This window comes from Nannospalax galili, unplaced genomic scaffold (assembly GCF_000622305.1).
Source record: "Nannospalax galili isolate Female #2095 unplaced genomic scaffold, S.galili_v1.0 scaffold72, whole genome shotgun sequence".
NCBI lineage: Eukaryota > Metazoa > Chordata > Mammalia > Rodentia > Spalacidae > Nannospalax > Nannospalax galili.
Genome location: NW_008336933.1, coordinates 6,438,620 through 6,455,552, shown reverse-complemented (window position 1 = coordinate 6,455,552; position 16,933 = coordinate 6,438,620). Strand labels below are relative to the sequence as shown.

Genomic DNA, 16,933 nt, shown 5'->3' with positions numbered 1-16,933 from the left:
GCGATGTCAAAAACTGGATGGCGGCAACTGGAAAGAGCTAGTGTCGACATCAACCATGCCTATCTGGGCTGGGCAGCCCTGCCGCCTTCAGTCTTTGGTCTCGAGGTCAAATGAATCACTGCTCATACATTAGAAGGTCGACCTCCTTGAGGTGGGCAACACAGAGCACGCTTCTAAAAGGACTATTTAGGAACGGAGTCAGAAGCTGTTTCTACAGGGTATGGGAGGAGGAGCTGCAGGGTGGTCCTCGGGCCTGGGAAAGCCCACGGGGTCCTACTGTCCCAGGTGGCAAACAGGACCAGAGTGTTTTCTGTGAGCTGACAGAGTGGTGAGGACCTGCCTTGTGGACCTTTCCATACCCTCACTTTCTGCAGAAGACACTTAAATGTTTACATGGGCTTCATGTTCACATGGTGAGCTAATGAAATCTTTCCCCATATGTGAAGCAGACAGATTCTTTAAACAACAATGGATTTGACAAGTGTCAACACACATATCAGCTTTGGGCACATGTCAAAAGTACCGTTCATTATGGCTTACCTCTATAGAGGTAAGACCAGCAGAAGCAGACACCTGCGAAGGTATCTTTAAGCTATGGACCAACCATATTAAGTCAGTTATGACCTTCAGATCAAAGGAACATCAACAGCGCCATAGACCACCTTTCTAGAACTCAGAGGCAGTTCAAAAAACTATGTTTTTGGATAATGCATTTCCAACTCTCTCAGGAGCCAGCAGAGTTCAGCAATTTGGTTTTCCTTGACACTTATTTTTGTTTCAAAGGAAGCCAATTTAATTTTGTCAAGAGAAAGTTACAGGATGAATTGCCACTGAAAATATTTGGTTTGCCCAGTGACCGTGAGCTATGTGATTAGAGAAACTTGATCAAGGTCCATAGTGTGTAGTGGCTGAAAAAGCAGACATGAAGACACACAAGTTTAGTTTAGTCAGCTTTCCCAACAGCCACGACATCCTTACGATGTTGTTCCTATACACTAGCTGCAGGAGGTCAGGGCAGGGGACTGTCACAGGGGTCTCTATAGTTCATCCTTCGCCTGGCGCAGAACAAAACTGTGTAAGGAGTCCAGGTCTCTACCGCCATGGTGCTCACCCACTTTTTCACCTCCGCGGAAAAGCAACAATGTGGGATAGCCTCGTACCTTTAAAAGAGTAAAAAAAGACAAGCTGAACAGAATGATTTACATCACAAGCAAGTTGTTGCTTAAAAGTAGAGATTGGGGAGATGGCTCAGGAAAGTGCCACACAGCATGAGGACCTGAGTTCAGATCCCCGGCACTCATGTAAAAGCCAGGCCCTGTGGTGTGCATCTGCAGCTCTGGTGCTAGGGAGGCTAGAGACAGTGGATCCCCAGAACTAGGCCAGCCGGCCTAGCCAAATCAATGAGCTCCAAGTTCCTGTCTCAAAAATAAAGTAGAAAGTGACTAAGGAGGAAATTGGACATCAACTTTGGGCTCTCTCTCTCTCTCTCTCTCATTCCAACCACCACCACCACCACCACCACCACCTCAGAAAAGCTCCTATAGATGGGGCTGGAAAATTCTGTGGCTAATGTCAGTGGTACAGCACATGTGTGGTATGCAAGAGACACTGGGTTCCATCCCCAGCAATACAAACAAACACCATACACACAAAAAGCAAAATATAAATGATAAATATAGTCCATAAACCTATATGACCAGCTCAGGACAAAAGCACCAGTTTAAAAGTCTGGTTTCCTGGCCATGGCCTTTCCAAAGAAAGGTTAGATTTACAGGCTCCTTTCAGCCCCACCCTTTAGGGCTTGGCTTATATCTGAATGCTGAGTCCTCCAGTGATTAGGACAAGGGGCTGGGCAGTCACCAAGAAGGGCCATGGAGGCAGCATGTGCTCTCAGCACTTGGCATCTCAGTACTGTACAGCCTAGATTCAGCATGGCCCTAGAGCCCACTTCCTGCAGCCGAGGATAGTGAGGGCCTTTCAGAGTATCCTTTGTTTCTCAAATGACACAAATCAAGACACAAGCCACTCTCTAGGGAGGCCAGAGCAGAGTGAGCGATCTCATTCCATAATGCCAAATGACAGTCCCCTGGGGAGCTGCTCCAAATCCTTAGCATCCCCAGGCAAGGCATATTTTCGTCAGGGTACCCACCGAGTACTTGCTGCAGATATTCCGCTCAGTAGTGCAATCGACTTCGGCGATCTTGACCCCTGCTAAGCCAGGGAATTCCTTTGTTGAGAGTTCCACCCAGGTAGGAGCCAGATTCTTACAGTGGCCACACCTAGAAGGGAGCAGAGGCAGCCATGCTGAAGTCTGAGGCAAGGTCACTCTGCATCTTACCACTAAGGCCTTGTTTCTCCAGGTCAACACCTGCCTCAAAGAGGTGTTGATAAACATCAAGTTCTCCCACTGAATACATGTAGACTCTTCCCCGCCTCCACCCCCCCCAAAAAGGAATTCAGTCATTTTGGTAACCTGACAGAAGTAAGTAGGGCTACAGAAAGTTTATACTCTGAGCCCACTTTCAGGACGGTGAGTGGAGCAAAGTGGAGCATGAATGCCCTGTAAACAGCAGGGGGAGAACACGAACAAGTCCAAGGAAACCCGGGATTTTAAAGCCTCACTTTAGGGCCGAGGGCAGTTTAGACTGGATTGCTTGGGTAAAGATTTCAAGACTTCAGAGATTCTTTGACACTTCAGCAACCTCAAAGAGGCCATGACAGTCTGGTGCAAATCCTCCCATCTGCCCCATACACCTGTTTCTTCCTGTCCTTCCCCACTGCAGGGTCTGGTCTTGTCATTCGTGATCACACAGCTTTAGGGATTTTTTAATAAGAAGTATTTTAATGATTACTCAGCAGCATTTCTTCTTTGTTACCAGGTCTTCTTTGTAGCCCAGGCTGGCCATGAACTCACATTCCTCCTGCCTCAAGCCTTCCCAGTGCTGGGATTCCAGGCATGCATCTCCTCCAGACTGCCTTTCTATTAGAGCAAAAACTGCCCAGCTCCTGACCTGCATCCTCACTAGCTTCCCATCCCTGCCATTACGGTTTCTCCTGAGTACAAGGAGTGAAACAAGCTGACAAGAAAAGTGACATGGTGACGTCCCTGTGCATTTGGGTAAATCATCCAACACTCTGCACACACTGCTTGTTCCAGTGGACTGCTTTACTTATGAAGACAGACTCTTGCTCCTATTTCAGAGCTGAGGAAACAAGTTCAAGGGCATCCAAGGGCATGCAGAGTTACAGCAGTTCACAGCCAGGTGATCCTGGTCTCAAACCCCTGGCGCTCTATCCATTCATGCTCTAGTCCCCAAGGACGAGGTGGCAGAAGGTTCAGGTAACTTGGTCACATACTGAGAGGTTCTAACAGAAAGCTGAGCTCTTCTTGGTTTCTGTAACATGATTACAAGGCAAGCGGGGAGCTGAGCTCTGGCACCATGTTCACTATTGGCTCCCCCAGCAAAGCCATCCATTTGGAAAGTTCCAGATGCCGTGAAATGAACTTTTCTATGACCACTGAAACTCAGCTCCATTTTTGTTTTTCTGGAGTAGACTGAACTTTAAGTAATTTAACCTTATTATTTATACAATAACTGTTGAGTGCTTCAATATACTTGATGACTTCAATATATTTGATGAACAGGGGCTATAAAGGCAACATTTTCTGCAACATGGCCTGTGTTTACACATGATGCCTGCCCAACGTCCAGTCTGGAAGGTGACCTACTGAATTGAAAGACATGCTGTGACGGAGAATACACTGGTACTATTTCTAATTAGGTGGCCACTTACCATGGAGCATAAAACTTGATGAAGGTTATTCCTTCTGCAACAGCATCATCGAAGTTCTTTTCTGTGAGTGCCAGCACAGTGCCCTTCAGGGGGAAAGTCAGTTTAAATACACTGATTAAGATAGACTAGGGCAGGAAGAAGAACCTGTCATTTCTGAAAAATGCTGCCAGGCACACTCCTGGACAGTCTACAAGCTACACACAGGGCGGCCAAGGTCTCTTGATGGGCCCAGGGTGAGAGCCCAGGAGCTGCTAGAAGTGAGGAGTCGGACAGCAGGACACTGCAGGTGGGTGTCATCTTAGGGGGCACAGCAGGAAGCTGAGACCCCAGACAGACCTCCCAGGCCTCTGTTCTGCCCACAGCCAGCCCAGAGGCTTCAGGTGTGGCCCCCATCCTCCAGGGCTCAACAGTATAGGTCACTCTACTCTAGCCTTGATCCTGCACCTCCCAGGCCTGCAGCCCAAGGTGCCACTGGTAGGCTGTAGGAGCTGGCTCACTCTTCTCTCCTGTCCTGCCTATCCAAGCATGTACCCTCTTAGCCAACAGAGGAACCTAGCTGCCTCAGCACAGGTCAACTAGGTGTTTTACACAGAATGGGCTTCTTGCCGTTCTTACATACAAAACAAGTTTGAGTGATGCTCATCCAATTCAGCTGGAGTATTTCAAGGGAAGGTATCTCAAAGCAATTTAATCTTGACAGTTGCAGGATCTTATCTGTTTCACTAAAAGTGGGTATGCAGCAGTCCTCTAAGAGTGCCGCTATGAAGGATTCATCAAGCAGCTCAAGTGTACGAGGGCTGCTGTCGGGGACTCCAAGGCTAAGCAGGGCCACTGAGAACACTACCATCCTTATGTCCAGAAATACGCTGCCTCGCTAAGAGGCCTGCCTAATGGTGGAAAGCTTCATTATAAATAGCCACAGTGTATGATGAAAGGACCTAAGGGGTATAATTCTACTCAATTAGGGATGACCTTTATAACCGCCATGACACATATGCTCCCCTAATATTTGTATGTACTCATACAACTCCAGAATTGTTTGTTTACTTCTTAAACCAAAACTTCAGGCTGTCCCTGACCAGTAAGAGTACAAGTAGGGAATGGGTCTTGACTTGAGGAGGCCTCTGGCTGCCCACACCTGGGGAGGAGGGCAGCTATGCCACTGACTTTTCTAATTCCCAAGAACTGAGTTTTCCTGAGTGATAGCTCCAGCGAGTCGAGTCCTCTCTTCACATGGTAAGGCTTCAGTTAGAGTCACTGCCCTCATCCTGGCATGCTCGCTGCCCCTCCCTATGGCCCCCAATGTCTCACTATCCAGGAAAGAGCTTGGCTTGTTAGGAAGCAGAATGGTGGGAGATGAATAACATCCATGAAGTTATTCCTCAGTACCCACAGGGCACTGGTGCCAGGAACACTCTGTCCATAACCCAGGGAGGCTCAGGTCCTTTACCTGTAACAGGTATTTTCATAGAGCCTACATGCATCCCCCATATACTTTAAATCATCTCTGAATTACTTATGATAACCTCATACAATGAAATGTCAATAGTTGTTTAGAGCCTAATAAAGAGAATAATTTACACATACATTTGGTAAAAGTGCAATTTGACCTACTTTTGATCTCTGGTTGAATACAGAGGGTGGACTGAACTCTGCTTTGAACACACTGACTTTAGGGTGGGCAGCTGTGGAAAACCTATGGCACCAGCCCTTGAATAGTCTTGGCACCCACAGCTTCAGTGTCTGTTTCTATGTTTGGCTGGTGACACATCACTCAGTTAGTGCAGACCTCTTGTGGTGGTCCAGAGTCCCGTACTAACTGTCCATCGTGTGTCTCCACCCTCTCTCACACAGCCAGGAAACCACCCTTCCTGCTCCCTGCTCCTTCTCTATGCTGGGTGCCACCATTAGCCAGACACTCCAGAAATCTGAGTCACCTTGGACCCCTCCTTCCCTTGCCTCCCACCCCCCAGGATCTGTGCTCACAAAAGTAGGACCCTTAGGCTTTCTCTTCTGACCTCCTCTGTCTCCCTCTTACTTTGGAGTCTTGTTTTTCAGGGCCCAATACAACAGCTTTTCCTCTCACCTCACCTCAGAAGCTGCAAATCATCTTCCTGCAGTTCAACTGCTCAAACCCACCAGGGCTCCCCACCAACTGGCTGGCGACAGGTGCTCCACCCTCTAGCTCCCATCTCTGCCACTCTCTGGTATCCCACTGCAGCTCAGGAACTGTTTCCCTTCAGTGCCTTGCTGCCTGGCTTGGCCCTGACCTGAACACACCAGCCGGTACGGTGGTTCCCATGCGCCCCCATCTGGCACCTTGGGAGTCTGTCCTGCAAACACCCCAGCATCTCTCCAACTAGGTGATGCTCAGCACATAGGCTCATCACAGCTCCCCCAGGACACCTGCTCATACATGGTCTCATTGTTTCCCTCGGAGACCCCAACCTTTACAGGCTGGAAAAGTCATAGTTGCTGTTGTTGTTTTCTGGCAGCTGGAAGTGTAACGGGGGCTTGATAAAATGCAGAACCTATAGTCTAAACCCAAGGCCACATGAACGCAGGATGACAGGCTGCCTAAACAAATGAAATCTGCAATCTGCCTGCCCAATCCTCTGCATAGCCCTCCCAGCTGCAGATCTCCAAGAAGCCTTTGCTGTAAGGTCAAAGTCAAATGACAGCAGCAAGTTCTGGGGTGAAGAGAAATGGAGCCAGTGTAGTAGGCAAGGTTCACATATATCATCCCCAAGTAATGAAGCCATGAAGGACAGATTCCAGAGGCTTGTGACACCAAATACCTCCTCAGGATTTTCTCATGTCTACCTCAGGTTTTTGCAAGGGAAGACTCCCTCTGCTGACCTGGGCCACATAAAGCAAGAAACAGTAGACAAGAAAGCATTTTGCATCGAGAGGGCCCTGTTTGATAAGATTCTGTAGGTGGGTAGGTGATCCAATCATGTCTATGCTTTCCAACCAATACCTTGTTGCCAGTAGACTCAGCAGCCAGCACTGGGGTCTCCGAAGGCTCGATGGTCTCTGGGGCCACCTCTGGACCCTGCAGCTGTGACTCCACATAGTCTCTCAGTGACTCCAAGTCCCGCTTTCCCTTGTACTGATCTACCTGTCCAAGACACAGGCCACAGAGATGCTGAGCACTTCTGTCACATACGTCCCACCCCACTTGCCACGCTGAGTCCTCATCAGGGGTCTCAGCTCCAGCCATGATATCTGCCTGCTCTCTCACTTGAAAAAGGACAAATCACAAGCAAACATCTTGGCTTTAGTGAGAGTCGCCACATCACCTTCTCCATAAGCTGTATAGTACAGGTGTCTGAAGTACAGGCTGGCCCGTCAGCCATCATGCTCCCCTGGGTATCCTACCAAAACCAGCTTGGGGAAGGGAGCGTTTATTAAATCTTACAAGTCACAGTGCACCATCAAAAGAACTCAAGGCAGGAATCTGGGGGCAGGAACTGAAGCAGAGACCACAGAGGCCGCTGTTTGCTGGCTCGCTCCCCCCTGGCTGGCTCAGCTACTTTTCTTATACAGTCCATGCCCACCTGCCAGGAATGGCACCACCCACAGTGGGCTGGGCCCTCCTACATCAATTAAGAATTAAGAAAATGCCTCACAGACATGCCCACAGGCCAGTCTGATGAAGGAAACTCCACAACTGAGGTCCCTTCTGCTGAGGTGACTCTAGTTTGTGTCAAGTTAACAAAATCTAATATGTTGGGGAATTCTGAGCTGTAGACCATGGGCCAGGCATGGAAGGAGGAAGGAGGCAGAACCTCACTGAGGGCAAGCATTATTCCTGGTCCGAGGTCTGGAAGGTCTGTGTTTGTACCAGACGACAGGTATCCTGGCCTGCGCAGTTGGGTAACTGGTGATATAACCTGAGCTAACAAAATGCCTCAAAACAGTGTAACAAATGTCAGTTTTCTTGTCTAACAGGCCTTATCAGCTAAGGGAAAGACGAAAGTTCCACTGTACACATTCCTCCAGCAGTTGGCAGTGGCCATTTGCTGTACCTGTAAACCCCTCAGCATCTTAGATGCAGTGGCTGACAGAAGGACTAGCCCACACAGGAACCAGAGACATACCTTCTTGCCATCTCGAAACCAGAGCAAAGTTGGGTAGCCTCGGACCTGGTTTTCAGAACAGAGTCCATAGTGCTGCGTACAGTCAACCTGAAAATGGTACAATAAAGCTCCTGGTCAGGTTCCTCAATGCTAAAGGCATTATGGGATAATCTGTACTTTGATAAAAAATTTTAAAAGCTAGATTCCACAGCATCTGTGGCAGTAAGCTACAAGTTTGAAATTTTTCCTTACATACCTGAGCTAATGGAACAAGGTGATGAGATTTGTTTTACATACAGGATTTATTTTAACTCACTTGGAAAATGCTAGGTTTAGGAAGCCTTCCGACACCTGAGAAGGGGCTCTGCTGAGCTGGACACTCATGTGGACGATGCCCAGAACCATGGAAATGACTGTCACACTCAGCATTAGGTTTCAAATCAAGCAGGATGGTTAGGGGCACAGCTCAGTGACAGAGCATGTGCTTAGCATGCACAAAGCCCCTGGGTTTGAACCCCAGCATATACATACACAAAAAGGCAAATCGGGTCAAGTGTGGTGGCACACTCTTTTAATCCCAGCACTTGGTGGCAGAGGCAGGCAGATCCCTGTGAGATGGAGGCTAGCCTGGTCTACATAGTGAGTTCTAGGCCAGCTGGGGCTACGGGAAGACCCTGACCAAAAAATAAATAAACAAATAAAGGCAAATGGGAGCAAATTAATCAACTTTAATAGGAAAGTCTGATAAGCATAGCATTATAAATTTGTCTAAATAAGATTACCATATTTATTTGTTCTACTGAGAGTTTAACCTAGGGCCCTATGTATATTAGGCAAGCGCTACATTTCCAGTTCTGTTAAAATATTTTTGTTTTGAGACAAGAGATCAATAAAGTGCCCTAGCTGACCTTAAACTCATAAGCCTCCCGCCTCAGCCTCCAGAGTAGCTTGGATTACAGACCTGTATCATCTCTGGGTCAGACTACTTCATTTCAATCTTTTAAGGATTCTCCTTGCCTGATATTTTCACAAACATTTTCTAAGTTACTTTTTAAACTTTATCAGCATTAAAATTAGACAGACAGAACTAAGTTGTTTTTCATCGTGTCAAAAAAGTACGGTTTTAAAACTACATGAAGCTACAAGGCTGCAGTGAGAGCCATTCAAGTGGTAAGTGAAGTCTAGGAAACTTCAAGCCGGGTCTATGATGCATGAGCACTTTCCAGGGTCCACTCTAACACAGCCCCAAGCACCTAGAAATAAAGGCCCCTCATGGCCTGTATTGCTCAGAGCCTCTACTAGATAAACGGGAAACACACCATCTCCAATAAAAGTTCACAAAATAATCTGAAGAATACAAAGTCTTGGCAAGATAGAACACAAGACATAATGACTTCTGCAAAATGTTCAATGACTATAAATATTATATATAAAATAATCATAGCATAGAATAGATCATTGAAAGCTTAAGTAGAGAATCCATTAAACTAATAATGATTACAGTCTACTCGGCACTGCTCCACTCCAAGGGCCACACTACACAGTACATTCTCAACTTCATGACTACACATGGCACATACATCTTCCTTCCCTTCTGCCTAAGGAGAGATATCTAAGTCAAGGTCAGTCTGCGAAGTCTATCTGAACCCCAGGCTTTGCTTTTGACCTCATATCTGGACATACAACCTACCCATGCAAATGAGCCCTGTGTCAGAGGAAAAAGATTTTTCTCTAGAGGAATTCCATGAAGGATGCCTGGTGGGCACCACAGGACGGATGACATTAAAAGTGCCTGATTGCCTGGGAGCTGTTCTGGAGAGTTCCAGAAAACCTGGATACACAGAAATTGCTAGACATTACTTTTGGCTTCTCTATGTGAACAGTTGGAAGGAATCATGGGCAGTGGTGCAAGTAGGGTCTGAGATGGGGTCTGCTGCAAGCCTGTGTGAGTACAGAGACCAGGGCCCTTTGGGAGTGAGCTCTTAGCTGAGCTCCACAAATGTCCAGTGAGCATTCTGCAAGGCTCTACCCCATATCTTTGCAGAACAGGCTCCAGGGCTGCCAATTCAGAATTGGCTGTCCCTTCAAAATAAACAAAGCAGCCCAGGCCATAATTTATCTCCAGGCTGTGGAAAAGCCAGTGGACTCAAAACCAGGCTGCCATCTGTGAAGGTGAAATGAATTGTCAAGTGGCACACTAAATGGAATTAATAAATCCAGTTTGCGACTTTGCACACCAAATGAATAATGGGCTACTCTGCTAATTAATCCAGCCCAAAGCAGTCTATTTCTAGTTTAATAAGGGCTTTCGCTTACCTTGCCAATCTTGACAGTTTCAGAATGTTCAAGGCCCAGAGCCAGCTGCTCCCAGGTCGGAGCCAGAGCTTTGCAGTGACCACACCACGGAGCGAAGAACTTGATAAAGTGGTTGCCTGTAGGGAAGCCGAGGTGAAGAAGGAAGTGGGGAAAGAGGCGCTGGAATTCACATCACAGCTAACCAGGGGTCTAATAGAAGAATAGAGCTTTGTTCTTATGTTTACAAAAATCTCAATTCTTTCTGGTAAAGAGGGACTGGCCATCACTATGTTCGTATCAGAGTTCAAAACAATACTCAAAATCAAATTTGTCATCTTTGAAGGAAAAGAGAAGCAACTCATACTGAGAAAACTGGCAAAAAGGGGGAAAGAACTGTGCATTTATTCTGCCTCTTCTATGAACTGTAACACTGCAAGTGATAAATAGGGGGCAGGAGGAGAAAGGGGAAGGGGAGGAAGGGTGAGGAGGAAGCATGCTTGAGTAAGAGGTCAGATCAGCACTGCTAAAGCTGATGAGTGAGAGGATCAGACAGTGGCTCTCGGGGACACTTCCATCACAGACGTTAGACACTCAGTGCTGACAGCAGCTGTAAGTGCTTCCTGCTTTCCCAAAAGCACCAAAGGAAGACTATATCCCTAGATCCAGCTTCCAATATTTAGGAGGTAGGGAGGTAAGGAGCCTCAGTGAGCCTCAGAACAGCAAGTGTGGGGTCTGCACGATGTACCCTGCAACAGACCCTTGCTTCAGGTAGGGCTGGGCTGGCTTGTGGGAGATTGTCTATGACAAGGTGATTTGGGTGCACATTATAGTTGGAGCCAAGTCAGTCTGACGTCTTCACAGAGGAAACACAGAGGTCTCACTGTAGGAATGCTACTGTAGGTAACACATTACATAACAAATCAGAATACAAATGAAAAGGGTTGAAGACATCATGATAAATTATTTGAATGATATAGGTGGTGAGGGATGGGCCCCATTCACAACAGGCACAGGCTTTGAGGCCAGATACATTTCTAAGCCCATTCTCACAACGTTTGCAACCCAGTCTTCCAGGGAGATTTCTCTCCATGCAGTATGTGATAACTGAGCCAGTGAGGAAGCTGTGTTTGCTTTCTAGCTATACATGGTGGAGCCAACTTCTGAAACATGTGCATATGCTAACTGTCTTGTATATTATTTGCAATGCAGACTGTAGGTAGATTGTTTTGATATTTAGGAGACCAACTTCAAATAGCAAGTGTAAAGAACACCTACTTTGATTCATAGGCTGTAACAGTCCTAAACTCCATTTGAACAAAAAGGTGTTTGCTTCTACATCCTGTCAATAAGCACTCACATTAACACTAACACAAACACTTTCTTATCAGAGGGTGCTATGTACATCTAGTGTACACATAGCTTTAGTTGAGGATCAGGCCAAGCCTGTCTCCAAGGGCAGCAGAAGGAGAGATAGCGTGTATGAGCTCCTGCATTAAGCAACAATCTTAATAGTGCTGCAGAAATGCTGAGTCAGGAGCAGATGCAGCTATGAGCCCTCAAGTAGCAAGAAGAAAGCTCAGCCCGTCCAGAGCCACAGTGGGCAGTGCATCCTTACCTTGTGCGACATGCAGCTCAAAGTTGCCGGCTGACAGCTCGTACAACCCTTGCTTGACCTCTGGGGCTCTGGGTGGCTCTACTTCTGGCTCTGGTGTCTACCAGGAAGAAACAACAGTCAATGGGTTTGTCCTTGAGGATGCAGTGGAGCCATAGAAGCAGCTCTGGCCTTATCTACAACAGTCTGCATATACTGGCTGTCACCTGTCTACCCCATACCTGTGTGTGGTGTTGCTGTGCTGAGTGAGACCAACTGCTCCGGGTGCCACGTCACCAGGCCTACCCAATAGGAACTGGAGTTCTGGACTCCACCCCAAACTCAACCAAACGAAACACATAAGCTGAAGACAATCCAATTGCAAACCTTCCTCTCTTTTTGTAATCTGAGATTTCCCATAGCATACAAGGTGAAATTTCTAGGGAACTGCTCTAGACAGGTGGTAGCTAAGGACACAGAGGCAGGAAAGCAGGCAAAGCTAGAAGAGACATCACCAGGGAGCAGAGCTGGTGACCCTTAGCTCATACAAGGGGCCAGAGGAACCACGGCAATTAAAGCACCAGACGGACAGAAAGGAAAAATAGAGGATGAGGAGCCAACAGGCAGCAGGCAACAGAGACTGCGACAGGCCCTGTGAGTTGTACCTTTAGAAGATAATTCATACAGCAAAGTCTGGGACAGAAATACAGAAAGGGGCAAGACAGCCTTTTAAAAGATGCTGCTGCCAGATAAGGTCAGCCCTTATCTGTAGCCACCTCTCCTGCCCCCAGCACCAGGAGCAACAGACAAAGGCCTCACTGGCACCTGCTGGTAAGGACAAGAAGGTTGCAGTAATCAAAGTTTAGGGAATAGTAAAATAATGCAATGTAAAAACAGATATGATTTCATCAACAGGAACGTACTCCAGAATGACATAAAGAAGAATAACCCGAAGAAGTAGCTTCACAGTGTAGAAGATGGAGATTGTGGAATTTGATGTTGTTGAAGGAAAAAAGGGTGTGGAGGCAGCAAACGTTGAGGCCCTGGTGGGAGTTCCAGTCCAAGGCAGTAACTATGTAGCAGACTAACCATTCAGGCGCTATCCACATTTTATGGGTCCTCTACAAATTACCAGCAGAATTACCAGAACAATGAGAATGGGTAAAGATGGGAACTAGGCGATCCCAACAAGGCTGACCCAACTGCAAGAGACCTTTCTACCCGTGGAGAGCCTGTGGATACTCTTCTAGTTTTCTCTCTGTTGCTGTGGTAAACACCATGACCAAAAAGCAACTTGGGCAAGGAAAGGGTTTATTTCATCTTACAGGTTACAGTTCATCATCCAGAGAAGTCAGAACCGGAGCTTAACGCAGGAACTGAAGCAGAGACCACAGAGGGATGCTGTTTACTGGCTTGCTCAGCTACTGTTCTTATACAGCCCAGGCCTACCTGCTAAGAGATGGCCCTGCACACGGTGGGCTGGTATACTCTACATCAATTAGCAATAAAGAAAATGCCTCACAGACATGCCCAGCCAGCCAACCCGATGGAGGTAATTCCTCAACTGAGGTTTCCTCTTTCCAGGTATATCTAGGTTTGTATCAAGTTCACAAAAACTAACCAGCACAGACACTGACCACAATACCCCAACCCTCCTGTGGGGAGAGAACTGATGGAGGGTGCTGACAACCAGGGTACAGGAGAGCAAGCTAGAGTGGTGACAGACTATGTATGAGGTTATAGACACTATTCTGCAGGGGTCCTCATCGCCAAATACAGCTTAGAGAGGACAACAATGACGAGGACAAGGGAAAATGAAGGAACTGAGACCCAAGGTCAACAGCCACTTCAACATGAGCATCACAGATGCCCAGAGAATCCTAAACCACAAGATGGCAAAGAGACAACAGCGGCTGATCCACCAGCTGAGAATTCAAAATACCTGGCTTACCATCTCTACGAGCACCTGGTTTAGTCATCCAAAAAGAAATAAGTGTTAAATTCCAGCACTAAGAAATAAACAAAAGGCCCTGGGTGTGGTGATACACACTGTCAATCCCAGGGCTCGGGAGGTAGAGGCAAGGGCATCTCTGAGTTAGAGGTCACCCTGGTCTGCATAGTGAATTCCAGGTCAGCCAGGGCTACAGAGTGAGGCCCTGTCTCAAAAAATTTTTTAATGATTTAAGACCAGAGTGAAGACCTCAGGGGCTTGCTTTGTGCCCGCTAAGCAGATACGTGCCAACTATTTTCATTGTCTATGCAGCATGAGGTTTTCATTTTTACCTAAAAACATTTCTTTTTGGTAATGATAAATGTGTTTTTTTTTTTTTAAAGCTTGGGTTTTCTCAATGTATCTTTAAAGGTTTTAAACTGTTTCATATATGATCAAGTTAGTTTTTCAGAAAAGATGTTACTATTTTTAATTACATGTGCGTTGTCTGTGCATGTGAGGTGCAGTGCTCACAGATTACAGAAGAGGGTGTCGGGTCCCCTGGAACTGGAGCTACAGGTGTTGTGAGCCACCTAATACATGTGCTGGGAACTGAATACAGGTCTTCTCCAAGTTCACTTAACCACTGGGCCATCTCTTTAGCCTCAAGTTGAGATTTTCAAGAATTTCATTTTTAATTTGTAATAAAAGCTTACATTTTGAAACTAAAAAAAAAATCAAGCTTTTGCTACTTGTTAATAAAGGTTTTAAAACAACAACTTATACACACACACACACACACACACACACACAACTGTGAATTATTTCTGGAGTGTTCCATTTTAACATTTTGGACTGAACTTTTAGATGGAAACCTTAACACTGGAAACCTAGATAAGGTGTAATTGTTGCTTGGGGAAAAAGCAACTCTGTGCACCAACTGCAATACCATCCAACTCTGAACCTCTCAGTTTTTGAGGCCAAGTGCATTTAACCAAAGAAACTAGAAGTGAAGACCATGAATCTCTGTTTTGCTACAGACACACAGTATAGAGTACTCAAGTCCTACCTGGCAGTTTAAGACACTACTGATATCGAAGTCAAGTTATTACAGGCTTTAAAGTGTTATATAAATCTGTCATTAGAAAACACATAAAATCATCCTTTCTGCCACTAGTTTGTCAAAACATCCAAGGGCTAACTGTGCATGAAGACATATGTCTATAATCCCAGCCATTGGGAGAAAGAGAGAAAGAGGCAGGAGGATCAGGAGTTCAAGGCCGGCATACCCTGACTAACAACAATAACAAAACCTATTCAAAGGGCTAAGAATGCACACAGAATGATAATCAAAAGGGGCATGGTAAGTCAGTGTGCAGATCAGGTGAACTACAATGCCGGTTGGCATCCTTTCTGCCATTCAAAGGGTGTTCAATAGTAACCTTCATCTATCGCACCTGCAGGGTGCTCTCACTTCTCTGCTCCTTGGCTGACACCCACGCTGTCCCCATCATCCCAAGAACACCACAGTGTGTCAGAAATGGACAGTCTCACCTGCTGGTGACAGAGGGAAGTTGACAAGCTTCTGAAGGAGAAGTCAGTTGGCAGTTATCAAGAGCCATGAAAGTGCCTTGATTTAGTTTTTGGCTTTGCAGATTTGAGGACTAAATATTTAAATAGTGTTGAAATATTCTAAAAATAGCACTTAAAAGGGGAGAAAAGTTCTTTATCTTTATGAAGATAATCATGTTACAGCAGTGATGATGACAGAAAAATTCTAAGTAACCTAAGTGTCTACCACCAGAAGAGTCAAGTTATGACACTCCATGTGATAGAGCAGCAATGATAAACCAACACATATTATGCAAGTCATTAATGAAATGTTTATAGGATTATTAACTCTTCAGGAAAAAATTAGAAATCTGGGGCCAGCAAGATGGCTCAGCAGTGGAGGGCATTTGCCATCAAGCCTGAGGACTCGAGTTTGATCCCCACAGCCCACACAGTGGGAGGAAAGAACAGACTCCAACAAGTTGTTCTCTGACCTCCACACATGCACTGGGCCAGGCATGAGTGTGTGCATATATACACACATACACACATATACAAACACACACAAGTTTTTTAAAAGAAAAAATGTAAATGAAACCCACTGCGTATAATACGTACTAAAAAAGCAAAAAAAGTAGAGAAGCAAATATGAGAATCTGAAAGATGTGGTGGGACATAGAAGGGGCACGTTTTCTTTTCTCTGAATACAATACTGTCACAACACTAATGGGAAGAAAATCCTGATTTTATTCTTTATGAGTAAGAATGCATATGTTGTTTATTTAGACAGAAATACGGATGAAGAACTTTTAAAAATATTTTTCTCAAGAAGTTAAGTTCAAGCACAATGGTAGAGCACATGCCTAATATGTGCAAAAATTTAAAGACTGGGTTGGATTCCCAGCACTGGGCGGGGGGCGGGGGCAGGAAGGGAACTAAGTTCAAATTGAAAAAAAGTTCTGATTTATAGTATAAATTCAACATCCCTCATCCAAAATCTGAAAATTTTGAGTCCCAGCAGGGTAGTCCTACAGTAAAATAGCTCTCACTGACTTCATGCATCAGACTGAAGTCGGAAGGCAGGTACACTAAAAATACTGTATAAAAATTACCTTTGGGCTATGTATAAAAGGTATATATAGCAAAACTATGAAACATTAGTGTTTAGACTTGGGCCCATCCCCAAGTCATCTCATTATGTATATGTAAATGTTCCAAATACAAAAAAAAAAAATCTCAAGCAGTTTTGGGCCTGAGTATTTTAAATATGAAAACTCAAATGTAGGGCCTGTGAGCTGGCTCCGTAGATAGAGGCACTTGTGCCAAGCCTGATGACCTGAGTTCAATCTCTGGTGCCCTCGTGGTGAAAGGAGAGAACCAACACTACAAGCTGCCCTCTGATCTCCATACACTTGCAGCACCACAAACACAAACACGATAAACAAATGTAATTTAAAACATGAAAAAGAATACTAATAATCTATAGAAAGTTTGCATATTTGGGGTAGGAGTATAGATCAGGGGTAGATACCTGCCTCACAAGTTAAAGGCCCTGGGTTCAATCTCAGTATCTCAAAAAAAAATAAAAGTGCTTATTTGAACTTTTCTACAAGGCACATCAGCATGTCCTTATCTCAGATCCGAACTGCTCAGAGACACTACAACACAGAGTGCAGGTGACTGTGGTTC

The 16,933-nt window shown here is 45.7% G+C and overlaps 1 protein-coding gene across 1 annotated transcript in view; it reads right to left on the bottom strand.

Moving 5' to 3' along the window:
- Window positions 1-712: 712 nt before the first annotated feature.
- The window catches only part of Txndc5 (thioredoxin domain containing 5), a 32,147-nt gene continuing 15,926 nt past the window's right edge, over window positions 713-16,933 (bottom strand). The window contains exons 4-10 of the mRNA XM_008831636.3: window positions 11,788-11,884; window positions 10,194-10,309; window positions 7,899-7,985; window positions 6,776-6,916; window positions 3,796-3,878; window positions 2,150-2,279; window positions 713-1,160 (exon numbers count right to left, since the gene is read on the bottom strand). Coding sequence (XP_008829858.1) covers window positions 1,038-1,160; window positions 2,150-2,279; window positions 3,796-3,878; window positions 6,776-6,916; window positions 7,899-7,985; window positions 10,194-10,309; window positions 11,788-11,884 — 777 coding nt within the window. The 3' untranslated portion in view covers window positions 713-1,037. The remainder of the gene's footprint in view (window positions 1,161-2,149; window positions 2,280-3,795; window positions 3,879-6,775; window positions 6,917-7,898; window positions 7,986-10,193; window positions 10,310-11,787; window positions 11,885-16,933) is intronic.